Source organism: Xyrauchen texanus, chromosome 16 (genome assembly GCF_025860055.1).
Source record: "Xyrauchen texanus isolate HMW12.3.18 chromosome 16, RBS_HiC_50CHRs, whole genome shotgun sequence".
NCBI lineage: Eukaryota > Metazoa > Chordata > Actinopteri > Cypriniformes > Catostomidae > Xyrauchen > Xyrauchen texanus.
In genome coordinates this window covers 42,682,945-42,696,923 of record NC_068291.1, presented here as the reverse complement: position 1 = coordinate 42,696,923, position 13,979 = coordinate 42,682,945, and the positions used below count along the sequence as shown (strand labels likewise).

The window sequence follows — 13,979 nt, the reverse complement described above, 5'->3', positions numbered from 1 at the left end:
CGAATGCATCCGTATGAGCTAAAGGTCTAAAAAGTTTATTATAAAATGCTAGAGCGCTTGACCATGAGACGTAATGACGTGCAGAAAAAGTGTAGTGGGCTAAAACACATAACTGGTAATCAGAAGGTCGCTGGTTCGATCCCCACAGCCACCACCATTGTGTCCTTGAGCAAGACACTTAACTCCAGGTTGCTCCGGGGGGGGGATTGTCCCTGTAATTGTAAGTGCACTGTAAGTCGCTTTGGATAAAAGCATCTGCCAAATGCATAAATGTAAATGTAAATGTAAAAAGACTTTGGAAGGCAGCAAAATCAAAAAATATTTTACAGTTAATGGGAGTGTGCCCATGATGCCTTAAGTTAGCCATTTACATAGGCAGCTCACTAGGTTTTGAAACAGAGCATTGCATAGTCACAATCTTGCCATTCTGAACAGTGCATTCATTTCTTCCGTAAAGTAGAAAATAACCTTGTCAAGAGTTATTAATGTGATTACAATGCAATTTAACAGACAGTTCAATCCAGTTGAACCTCAAAGAGATTAAATGGAAAGTTTAATATGTGGTTTGCACACACACACCATCAGCCACAATATTAAAACCACCTGCATAATAATGTGTAGGTTCCCCTTGTGCAGCCAAAACAGTGCCAACCTGCATCTCAGAATGATATTCTTCTCAGCACAATTGTACAGAGTGGTTATCTGAGTTACCGTAGACTTTGTCAGCTCGAGGTTCAGCTTCAGTTAATGTTCACATCAACCATCAGAATGGGGAAGAAATGTGATCTCAGTGATTTGGAGCGTGGCATGATTGTTGGTGTCAGACGGGCTGGTTTGAGTATTTCTGGGATGTTCACTCACAACAGTCTCTAGAATTTCCTCTGAATGGTGCCAAAAACAAAAAACATCCAATGAGCGGCAGTTCTGCGGACGGAAACGCCTTGTTGATGAGAGACGTCAATAGAGAATGGCCAGACTGGTTTGAACTGACAAAGTCTGACGTAACTCAGATAACCACTCTGTACAATTGTGCTGAGAAGAATATAATTCATAATGCTATTCTGAGAAGCGGGTTGGCGCTGTCTTGATGGCACGAGGGGGTCCTACACAATATTAGGCAGGTGGTTTTAATGTTGTGGCTGATCGGAGTACATTCAACAGTCTGTCGATCACATATTCTCGCTACGTTACACTGAGAGTCAACAGCTTTGTTTGGCTAAATAAAATCAATGCTTTGTGGTGATCTGCAAAGCTCCGGCATGCTTAACCATTCTGAAAACATTCCTGCATTACTTATTCATCTACTTTTCAATTGGAAAAATGTCAGTACTCGTACACCATTTCTATCTGATTATTTGCTTGTTTACACAGAAAGCATGCTATTTTAAAAACCGACTTCAATCTTTGATCTATGAAAAAATAAATGGTCTGTATGATGCTTATCAAATTCAAGCGAAACATTGATTATTCTTTTTTTAAATGCTTCACGATTTGAACTGTAATCTGAGTTTAATATCAGAGATTCTGCTGCACCTTGAATGGGCATATCAGCCTGTGCTTTGAAACTAGACTTATCTGTCAGTCGTTTATCAGTCAGACGGAGCATGTTTATCTAATCATCTATAAAGAACACCTGCTGTATGTGTCATTTCAGAGAAAACACGCATTAAAAAGTGATTCATCCATTTAGCAAATCATCTGCTAAGTGGATGTGCGACTGGATGTAATATATAACCATTAGGACGGCTCGTTTACATTGTGCAGAGATATGAAGCAAGTTTGCTTATGAATTATACAATATCTCCAGAGATTCAGTCTGTCTGCTGATTTTGTATATTTATGCTTTGTTTGTGGCAGTGCATCCATCATTTGGCACATGCTGAGTGTTGCTATATTAGAATAGATGTTACATCAGTGTGAGACCGATAGCTAGTGTGTTTAGTTTGACAGATTGCTTTGCTGCATTTAAATTGAAGTTTCTGTGTTTTGATATCAACTAAGTTTTAATATTTTTGCAAAACGGTGTGATGGAATCACGTCATCCATGCGATTATCTAATCAGCCAATCATGTGGCAGCGTTGCAGTGCATAAAATCATCCAGATACGGGTTAGGAGCTTCAGTTAATGTTCACATCAACCATCAGAATGGTGGAAAAATCTGAAAAATGACTATACCTACACTTCTGCAAAATGGCTCATTGTATGTATCGCAGTTGTTGAGGCACTACAACAACGAATTTTATTCCCATTGACAAAAACCACGAGTTAAACTGTCGGTTATCAGTTTATAAACTCTTACTTTGGGTTCCCATGCATCCTGATCGGGTCTCGGGATAGGTGTCAAATACACTATTTGTCACTTTCGCTCGCTGCACATTATGAAACAACATCAACAGTTGAATGTCATGAACGATGCTCTGTCAGGTACGTTCCCTACTTATCTGGGTAGCAGGGGCGGATCTAGAAAAATATTTATGGGGTGGTGAGAGGGGGCAGGATTTTTTGAGGGGTGGCAACATATGGCAGACTTATATATACTTAATTTAATCACGTTTATCACAGTTTGATGAGAAATAGTATGTACACACTACAAAAGGGCACAGGCTGCAATTTACAAACTCATACAGACAAACTTAATCTCATGCAATCAATGTCTTGATTTGAGGTTTCATGTGAAACAGTTCATATTAGGAATAAGTGACCATACAATGTGATCTCACTTAATAGGAGATAGAAGTATGATTGAAGTAAGGGCATTATTACCGGAAAGGCATTAAGGTACGACACAGGCGATGATGGTGTGAGAGGGGAAGCAAACGCACGCAGCATTTGTACAAGAAGAAACTATACAAAGAAAAACTTACACATGTAGATCTATGGACTGAGCTGTAATAAAGTGAGCATAAATACACTGTGGAAATAAATAGGTCACGACACTCAAACGAGGTACTGGACATCGCTTTAATTGTTTACTAAGAACACACATTTTCCCAAACTGATCAGTCTCTTGCCGCTCTGACGCCATCTCGTGCTGCATTCAGTGCAGTCGGACATTGGAGATTCGCGCTCGTAAATTGTCAAATTGGCCATAACTTTTAATTCTTTGCTGCCAACTGGGGTGGCAGCAGGGGTGGCAAGGTATTCTTTTAGGGTGGCATTTGCCACCCTATGCCACCCCGGTAGATCCGCCCCTGCTGGGTAGGGTTACACCAGCTGTGCATAAGGTCTCACTTAAGTTGGAACATAAAGATTAAACTAAGGGCTTAGTTAAAGACTTAATGCTTAATTTAGTTGCACCACCTTTTTCAAACGGGATATGTAGTAATATTCAATCATTCAAAGATCGGAGTTCACTTATACCGTGGTTACCGCATGTAGGGCCCTATGATTTCTGCGTCGCGGCACGCACGGACGGAATCACTGAATCAAGTCATAAAAATGGCATTAGCTATAAAATGCAGAATGTAATGGAACTTGACATATTTGGGAAGAAAATGTATGTTTGAATGCACAATCAACCCTTGTGCGTCGCATTTTAGCTGCATTATTTATTCAATTGGCCTGCAGTGCTCGATAATACACCAAATGGAAAATAGGGAAAAAGCTTGTATTTGCTCCATAGGCTGATGTATGGGAAAAGAAGACATATAACTACTGTTTAGTAATGTAATGTTTACCTTAATTAACAGTGATCATAATAATGTACTAAAGCAATTTCTCACATTTGTGATGTTCAGCAGATTTCAGCATGTGAGGATTTTGTATAAAAGCACTTCATTTGATAAAAGATAATGCAATGTTATGTTAAAATAATTAAAATAAATATATTTTCATTTAAAGTTTTGCATTTGAATGATTTTTCTAGACATAATTTTAATGTTTTTTGCTTTACAAGCTTGTTCGAGTGTGATGATTGCATTCAAATAATAAAGCGTTGCACTTGCGATGCAAAGGATCGGGGGTACAAGTCCTGAAGAGCACACGAGTCCACATGTGAGCCCAAAGTGTTATTGAAGCACCACAAAATAACGTGATTGCTCACATTTGTTTTTTCTCTCATTATCGATGAAGTTTAGGTTTATCTTTAGGGTAGTGAGGTCGGTTTTGTTGATTTAAAACTCGATAGAACATTAACCATAACATTTAATCAGTTTGAGAGGCAAATTAACTCTATTTTAGCGCCACACGGTGGACATTTCACTTCGGAACTGCCACAATACACGTAAGGAGCCGCGTAATGTCAGAATAAGCTAAATGCCGTGTGTGTAATTGTTTAAAGGGATATTATTAGTGATTTTATCTTTATAGAGGGCTTCTGGGCACTGGTTGGCTGGTTATACTGGGAGATCAGCTAGCCGACCAGCTAAACACCTGCTTGGGCAGATTGTTAGACCAGTAACACCAGCTTAACCATTTAAGACCAGCAATCCATCTTAGGCTTGTTTACTCTTCACTTGGTGTCTGCACGAGTCCTGCATGACTGTTTACATGGAGCCGAATCTTTCCACAGAGTAATTCAGTTCAACCACCCAGAAAAAAATTGTTCTAACTCAAAATGAGGAGGTAGACAACTTTAAAGTTCAAATAACACACATCTTTACTGAAATATGAGCTTCGCATTTCTGTCTTTAACTGTCTTACACGTGCATTTTTAAACAGACAAACCAGGATTATTGTGTTTTGATAGTGGCCCAGAATATTCCTAGAATTCCTATATTTGATAGTACTAGTTACATTTACATTTATGCATTTGGCAGGCGCTTTTATCCAAAGCGACTTACAGAAACCTTATTACAAGGACAATCCCCCCCTGGAGCAACCTGGAGTTAAGTGCCTTGCTCAAGGACACAATGGTGGTGGCTGTGGGGATGGAACCATCGACCTTCTGATTACCAGTTTACCAGTTATGTGGTTTAGACCACTACACCACCACCACTCATATAATCTATAAAATTATAATTATATATAGTTGACCCTTGTGCCGTTGTGTTATCAAATAACTAATCACTTTTATAGATTTCAGTTCATATTTTCAGTTAACCATGTTTCCTCCAAGGACGTAGGCACATGAGTATATTCAACCCACCCTAATTTTCTGGAAAATATGAGTTTTCGAAGTTTTAGAAACCCCTGTCATTCATAAAAGCCATTTTTATGTAAGTACCATGCTTTCATAACTGTGTTTTAATTTTCAGTCTAATCCATATAATAGACCGAGTCAGTGGAGGAAATAAAATATTTTGATAACCATATTTTTTTATTAGATGTTTTTAAAGCAGAAATGAGAATAAAACTGCTAGCACCACTAGAAAGTCCCCAAAAGCCATTTTCTGAGTAAAGGACACTGTAATAGAAGCAGTATAAGTCAATTAACATTTCTGTAATTGAGTGATTTCACAGGCTGAATTTCTGTTTTATTCTTTTATTCCTTTATTCCCACATTCTCACACCTTTTACTGCACACCCCCCCACCCCCTTTTTTTGTTTCCTAATATTTCTCCTTCTCCACTTGCACCTGACAGCAATAAACTTTTTGTTTTTCTTTTCAGGAGTAACATTCTTGATTTTTCAGCCTCCTCCAGAGATTCTCAGCTCACCTCATGTTATGCCTTTGCCTCTTTCCAAGTGATATCACAGTTCGTGCGCAGGCCATGATGAACTCTGTTTTAGCAGGTCTTTGAAAGTAAACCCTCGCCCCGTGTCATGGAATGGTCCGTTTCCCCAGTAGGATGGCTGCTGGTGCCCTGTGGCAGAACTGATTCTCTACCCCTCCTCACACTGTCTGTCTGTCTGTCTGTCTGTTTTCTGTGTGCTTGTCTTTTTATATGTTCCCATCTATGCACTATAATATTGCATGAAAGTGTTTCTGTACTTTTTGCAATTGCAACAAACACATGATTTGATTAAAGGTGAAATGTGTAATTTTGCTTGTTTCAATAACTTTTCCTATCCCAGTTTAATATGCTACAGCCTTAAAGGTGCTTTTAAGCGATTTTAGCCATTTTAGAATTCCCACAATCTGAGCCGTTGGATTAGCCATGCCCACTTTCCAAAGTCCCGCACTCCAAAGAGGCCAAATGAGCCATTTTCAGCCATGACGTCAATTTTTAGGTGAACCCGGAAGTCTAATTCGCCATGGGCTCCCTCACGATTTTCCTATTGGTTTTTATAACATACCTTATTTTACTCGTAAATTCAAAAACTTCATTATATAAACCCATCCAGAGAGACTACAACCTGAACAGCTCTATTGACCCTTTTTACAGACCTGTTAGGACGTGCTTCCGCCTTCTTTAACAACGTAAATGTAGCAAACTTTTTTAGATTTCCTATTTTTGATTGTAAATTTATAACATTGTACGCAGTTACGACGAGGCTTCTAACACAGCTGCTGAGGGAGTGACAGAAAATGTGGCCTGTTTCTCTCTTCTTACTGCTGTTCTCCATAGCTGTATGTATATATCTTCTTTTGCAAAGCTGTGAAAGCATAATCGTTTAGATTTCTTTTGCTGTTGGAGCAAACGGGTTAGCAAAAATGTTATTTGCTGAGGTCCCCCCCGCATTCAAGTTAAGCCAAATATGATGACTTCCTCGAACGCTTACAGCAACTGTTCATGCAGCCCCTTTGCATCACTAGAGCATTCAAGCAGAAACTCATTCTGTTTATCTAAAAACAGGTCGGCCACAGTGATAGTGACAACAGAACCCAACACAGCTGCACCAAAACAGAGAACAGAACTTACTAAAAATGTCTGAAGAGTTTGTAGTTGAAGAATTGATGCATTTCTATGCCCAGCCTTATTTTTTTAAACAGAGTTTTCGGAAATCAAACAGAAATATTCTAAACTGATGGCAAAGGACACGTGATTAAAAATGAGCTTTTCTATGGTAATCAGAGTTGACGAGTGATGGTACATTCTATCGATCGCTTGTTTTCTATTTTCGGCATTGCGCGGGTAATTCCATCCACTGTGAACTTGCACCAGTCAATAAAAAACAAAAAAATAAGGCTGGGCATAGAAATGCATCAATTCTTCGACTACAAACTCTTCAGGCATGTTTAGTAAGTTCTGTTCTCTGTTTTGGTGCAGCTGTGTTGGGTTCTGTTTTTAGATAAACATAATTCGTTTTTACTTGAACGCCCCAATGTTGAGAGAGGGCTTCGTGAACCATTGCTCTCGTGTCATATCATGAACGTGCACAGGAGATCATTGGTTAGTGAATATGTTCACAAAATAATACATTCGATTTCAGTTTGTTTCTCACCAAACCTTAGCATATGCTTTCATAGCAAAATCGTGAGACTCATGGAATCATTTATTACTCTTCTGAATTATACTTTTGCGTTCTTTGGACGCTTTAAGAGGTGGTCACCATAAACAGCCATTTATGACATCACTGAGCACAACATTTTTTCACAATTTCTCCATTTGTGTTAAGAAAAAGAAAGAAAGTCATACAGGGTTATAACAACACAGGGGGTGAGTAAACAATGACTGAATTTTCATTTTTGGGTGAACTATCCCTTTAAGTTTACTTTTCTCATCCAATTGGCTTATTTCTTCTTGTTTTAAGCATGAACCTCACTAAATTTGGTACAAATTATTCTAAAAACAAGAATAAATAATTTGCCAATTGTTAAATAAAGATATATTGTCTCCTCTGAAGTAGATATTCTTTCTGGAAAACAAAACCAAAATACTAATTAAGAAAATGTTGTTCTCTCCAGACGCTTGTTGTCTAGACGCATGGCCGTTTATAAAGTGCAACCTCATTATGAGTTTTTGTTTCAAGAGGATGCATTGTCTTTTTGCAGCGTTCTTAGATTAAAGAGGTTTATAGGTCTTAACTAGTGTGTTAAGACTCATTCCTAAACCAAAGCTGCCTCCATCTGTCACTCAGCCCTTACGAGAAACGCTGGAGCAGCTCATCGCCAGCCAAGCAATCTGCACCCTCCATATGCCTTTAAATATGTATTATGTATGAAAATGTATAGCAGCTCACTGGAGTTTTCCCTCAAGCACTTCTGAAGAGAAACTTACTTTCTCAAACGTTGAGTCACACTGACTGAACCGCTTCTAAATGAGTCAATCTCGCTCTCAGCTGCTTGATGGGGTTTTAATTGCATTTTAATCATGTATCCTCTCTTTCCATTGCTGCTATTGAGACACGTCTCAGCAGCGCTGTGGTTGAACGCTCTTTGTGTTGTCTCCAGGTTATCGGCGGAGAACAGAAATGGCAATAAGATGAAGTTAACATTGAGTAGCATCAGTGCAGACGTTCTGGAGATTCTCCTGGAGTTTGTTTACACCGGCTCGCTCATTATCGACTCGGCCAACGCCAAGACATTATTGGAGGCGGCGAACAAGTTTCAGTTCAACACCTTCTGCAAAGTCTGTGTGTCTTTTCTCGGTAAGCACTTGATTTAATGTACACCAACAACTACCATTTCTCCAAAGCTGTGGTTCAGCAACCAAGCATGCAACTTTTTCTATTGCAATTATCGTCGATGCCATTTAAGTTAACTGTGACTAGCTAGTGTTTGAAATGTAAGCTTAAATCACTTCAAGGATTGTTCACTCATTAAAGAACATGATGCCTATATTTAGGGCAGTTAATATTATCTTCATGACATAAATGCACGTTTTACCCCCCAATTCTCATTATCACATTGTAAATATGACTAGGACATTTTTCTTACAGGTTTCCTGAGAATTGCCCATCACATTTAACATGCACTCATTGACAAATACTAACTGACCATTTAAAGAGATGTGCACATTTCTGTTGACTGTAATATCCTGGAACTTCAATCATGGTGAATTTGTTTTGGGAATATTCATTCAAGTCCAAATCTCACACTCTGTTGCAGAGGCTTGTGTTATGTTGATTGACAGATGTGCACAGTGCGCACGCACGCACACACAACACACACACACACACACACACACACAGACACACGCGCGCACACACAACACACACGCTTGAGCGTATACACACACACACACGCGCGCGCACACACACACACACACACGCGCGCGCGCACACAACACACACGCGCGCGAGCACACAAACTCACACACACAAACACACACGCGCGCACACACAAACACACGCGCGCGCGCACACACACACACACAAACACACACACACACTTGTTGTGTTTCCATGTTTTATGGGGACTTTCCATAGACATAATGGTTTTTATACTGTACAAACTTTATATTCTATCCCCTAAACCTAACCCTACCCCTAAACCTAAACCTCACAGAAAACTTTCTGCATTTTTACATTTTCAAAAAACATAATTTAGTATGATTTATAAGCTGTTTTCCTCATGGGGACTGACAAAATGTCCCCACAAGGTCAAAAATTTCGGGTTTTACTATCCTTATGGGGACATTTGGTCCCCACAAAGTGATAAATACACGCTCACACACACACACACAATTTTGAATTTGAATTTAAAAGCAATTTTGATGGTTGTGTTAATTATTATAAATTTTTTTTTTTACATTACTGAACATACGAAACATGTCTAGTCATCTAAGAAAAAATTATTCTACTGGGAATAAATCATGGAATAATTAGTCAGAATTAATGATCAAATTAATTATGCATTTTGGGAGCGAATTTGGTTGTAGAATGTTATCTTCACTCCTGTAAATATCTGAACTGAATGTGGTTAAAAGAAAGTAGTTGCCACACAAAACTAGTTTAAGCACAACCAAGAGGAGTGACAACTGAATTGAACTGCAGTGTGAACGAGGCCACGGCTGTTTTGAAGGAATTAAAGTAAACTGGGTGTTTCCTTCCTATTGCTGATGACAAAGTGACTTCTCAATATCAATGTATTTGACAGCACTAAAATGAAATGAGAGTAATTTAAACACTTTGTGTCACTTTTTGTCAACCAATTAATTGAGATTAGTTTGAGAAACAAACTAATCCTGACATCACAAAACAACAAGTTACCTGCCATGACAACAAATTCAACAATAACAATGTAAATAAAACCATCAAATGGCCAAACAACAACCATATTATTCATTTTCCAGTGCATGCTGGGAAGAGGGTAAATGGGACTGAACCACATAAACATTTTGTGTAGGCCAATTTGAACTCTCAAAACTTGCATTACTTGTTTTCCTGCAAGATGCCAAGTCAAAAAAACAACAAAAATCAAGTAAATATTTTTTAATGTTTTTTTTAGCATTGGTCACTTTATCTAAGAACTGTTTTTTTTTTTTTTTTTTTTTACATTGAAATGATTCTGGATACACCCCAATTGTTATGCATATGATATAGTATTACATGTTTAATATAATACAAAAAAGTATTATTCCAATTTGGAATGCCCAATTCCCAATGTGCTTTCTGGGTGGCGGAAGACGAATCCATCTTCTTATCACGTGGTTTGTTGATTGCGTTGCCATGGAGACATAGCACGTGTTCACACCATCCACCGCAGCATCCACGCCCAACACACCACACACCCCACCGAGAATGAACCATATTATAGCGACCACGAGGAGGTTACCCCATGTGACTCTACCCTCCATACCAGCCGGGCCTATTTGGTTGCTTAGGAGACCTGACTGGAGTCACTCGGCACACCCTGGAATTCAAACTCACGACTCCAGGGGTGGTAGCCAGCATCTTTACCACTGAGCTACCTAGGCCCCCCCCCAAAAAATGTATGTCAGTAATGTATTTGATGAAGGTCTTGTTGTACAAACTTAAATTAATTATACTAGATAAATTTTTTAAAAAGTCATCATTTCAATTATGTTAAAGCAAATTAATTTTAACTGTTTTCAGCTTTTTGCCAAACATGTGTTATTGCAAGTGTAACATGCTGACTGCTTGTAGACTCTTGTGCGGTCCATAAAATCCAATATAACCTTAATGACGGTGACACTCAACAATCCCATACTTATTGAAATTGATGCACTCACATAACGCAAACCTTAAAAGGACAAAAAACACAACCAGTGCAAATACCACAATAAAAGGCAAAGACATTAATATGCCATTTTCTCTTACAGTGCATGCAGGGAACCTGGCATTACATGTACCTCTGGTTAGGGCCAATTACAAATATTTAAGCAAATGGATTTAGTGTAATTGGTTGCATGCAATTAAATTAAGTGGAAAAAGAAAATGTACAAGAATTGTGTTATTCCCAAGCCTCTTATTGGAAAGGATTTTTGGGTTCGTTTTCAAGCTGATGTTAGTGTGCGTGTGTGTGTGGTTCTCTTTTATAGAGAAACAGTTAACGGCCAGTAACTGTCTTGGCGTTTTGGAGATGGCGGAGGCGATGCAGTGCACTGAACTTCACAACATGGCAAAAGCGTTCGCCCTGCAGAACTTCCCCGATGTGGCCAGTCAAGGGGAGATCCTGAATATTTCCAAAGAAGATCTGGTTAACTATATGTCCAACGACAGCCTGAACACTAAAGCTGAGGAGCTGGTCTATGAGACGGTCATCAAATGGATTAGAAAGGATCCTGGCAACAGAGTTCAGGTAGGAAACCAGAGCTGGTGCATCTTTGAATCCAAATACTGGACATTGATGTTGATATTTATAACCATCCTCCAACTATCAAGCCCAGTCTCAGAAACCAAACTTGTCATTTTATCATTAGTTTGTCCATTATTTCGGAGGAAACCATAAAGCCTTAGTTACCTTTGGTAATTTCTGAATGGTTGTTCAAATAACTTTGAAGTTCAAGATAGACCACAATGAGTTTTGTTGTAATTGGTGGTATTTTAGGTTTGATGGGGACTTAGGATGGACCCCACCGAACCCCACCGAAAAAATAAGAAATATTGGCATTATATTCATGATGTTAGTCAGAGGGGAACTGGCCCCCACAGTGAGTCTGGTTTCTCCCAAAGTTATTTTTCTCCATTAACCAACATCTTATGGAGTTTTGTGTTCCTTGCCACAGTCGCCTTCAGCTGCTCACTGGACTGAAATGAATGAATTAATCAGATATCTTAATCAAAATGTCGGTGTGCACACAAAATTTGCAAGAATCTGTTCTGTTTTAACATAAAATCATCTCAACATTTGGTGACAGGCTGCCTAGGGCAGTAAATCCAATAAGAATTGCATTTCTTATTTCCATTTTTCTTCCCTTGCTCAAAAGTACTTACAGAATCATAAATGGAACTGTTAAGGGACCAGAATCATTTTCCTTACGATTCCCATCCCTACAGATGAATTTCAGAGCAAGTCTTCGGCAAGATGTAGAACGTCACCGAGTGTGTCGGCAAAATGGAATAAAAACAAAATGTCCTTCTCTGACAGAAGAATAAATCATTGCTCTGCTTAGCGAGTAATCAATTTCAGGAAATGTGCTATCCATCCTGAATGTTCTTTTTTCTTCAATAGACTCTAGAGATGTTCATATCTGTGGAAGTTTCCAGAATCGGATGCTATCAAAGGAGCCCGGTAATACGTAAGACGAATGATTTGAGATGTCACGCTCATGTTTCGCATGTGAAGAGATTACCACCCTGAGATGTGTTTACGGAGCGTGCCGTCGTTTCTTCATGTTAAATCTACTAAAAGCCGCTTGATTACATGCTGTAATCTAGCAGAAAGGAGGGGAGCTGACTTGGCAAATGGCATGCGCTCAGAATAAATCTCGTTTCTGTACACAAGAAGCATATCATTCTGACTACAGCTATCCAATGGAGCTGTATTTCTGCTTAAAAACTCAATTTATCACTATAGAAATGCAGGCCAAGATGTATTTGTTCCTTATAGAATGTCAATTAAACCTTTTGACTGGTGACCACAAAGTACCATTGGCTCAAATTCTCTGGCTCGATGGCTTTTGTCCAAAACCTATTGAGCTGCCTACCTAGGAAGAATTTTAAGGCATTGATTTTAAGGCATGCGGGCTGTTCCAAACTGAATGCAGCATAATTGTGCTTCCTTCTTAGATACCTTTTATTAGACATCATCGTTTGTATCCTTTGTTGTGGTGAGCATTTCAAATCTTTCACATACAGTATGAGGATTCATTTCAGGTAAGATGATGCCTTAGAAGATAGCTGTCTATGTAGGCAGTATATTTAGCAAGGCAGGTTACAATGCTTTAGCAAAGCTAAAAAGCAGATTTTCCCCAGTTTGACAGCAATAACTTTTGTTGCTGTCAGCAAAGAGGCATAAACAATATGTAAGCATACGGTATATTTGTAAAGTATAGTGTGTCATTTTTGTTTTTGTTTCACAGAGCCATTTAGAAGTTATTCTTTGCAATAAGTTTTGTATTCCTTCACAATAGTTTAACGTTCCTTCACAATAGTTTACTTTACTTCACCATAGTTTAACGTTCCTTCACAATAGTTTACTTTACTTCACCATAGTTTAACGTTCCTTCACAATATTTTACGTTCCTTCACAATATTTTATGTTCCTTCACAATAGTTTACGTTCCTTCACAATAGTTTAACGTTCCTTCACAATAGTTTTACGTTCCTTCACAATAGTTTACGTTCCTTCACAATAGTTTACGTTCCTTCACAATAGTTTAACGTTCCTTCACAATAGTTTACGTTCCTTCACAATAGTTTAACGTTCCTTCACAATAGTTGAAGTTCCTTCACAATAGTTTACGTTCCTTCACAATAGTTTTACGTTCCTTCACAATAGTTTACGTTCCTTCACAATAGTTTACGTTCCTTCACACTAGTTTACGTTCCTTCACACTAGTTTAACGTTCCTTCACAATAGTTTACGTTCCTTCACAATAGTTTAACGTTCCTTCACAATAGTTTACGTTCCTTCACAATAGTTTAACGTTCCTTCACAATAGTTTACGTTCCTTCACAATATTTTACATTCCTTCACAATATTTTACGTTCCTTCACAATAGTTTACATTCCTTCACAATAGTTTTACGTTCCTTCACAATAGTTTACGTTCCTTCACAATAGTTTAACGTTCCTTCACAATAGTTTA

At 38.5% G+C, this 13,979-nt stretch overlaps 1 protein-coding gene across 1 annotated transcript in view; it reads left to right on the top strand.

The window, feature by feature from the left end:
* LOC127657392 (kelch-like protein 29) overlaps nucleotides 1-13,979 on the top strand; it is a 172,303-nt gene that overhangs the window by 76,475 nt on the left and 81,849 nt on the right. The window contains exons 7-8 of the mRNA XM_052146155.1: nucleotides 8,217-8,413; nucleotides 11,269-11,528. Coding sequence (XP_052002115.1) covers nucleotides 8,217-8,413; nucleotides 11,269-11,528 — 457 coding nt within the window. The remainder of the gene's footprint in view (nucleotides 1-8,216; nucleotides 8,414-11,268; nucleotides 11,529-13,979) is intronic.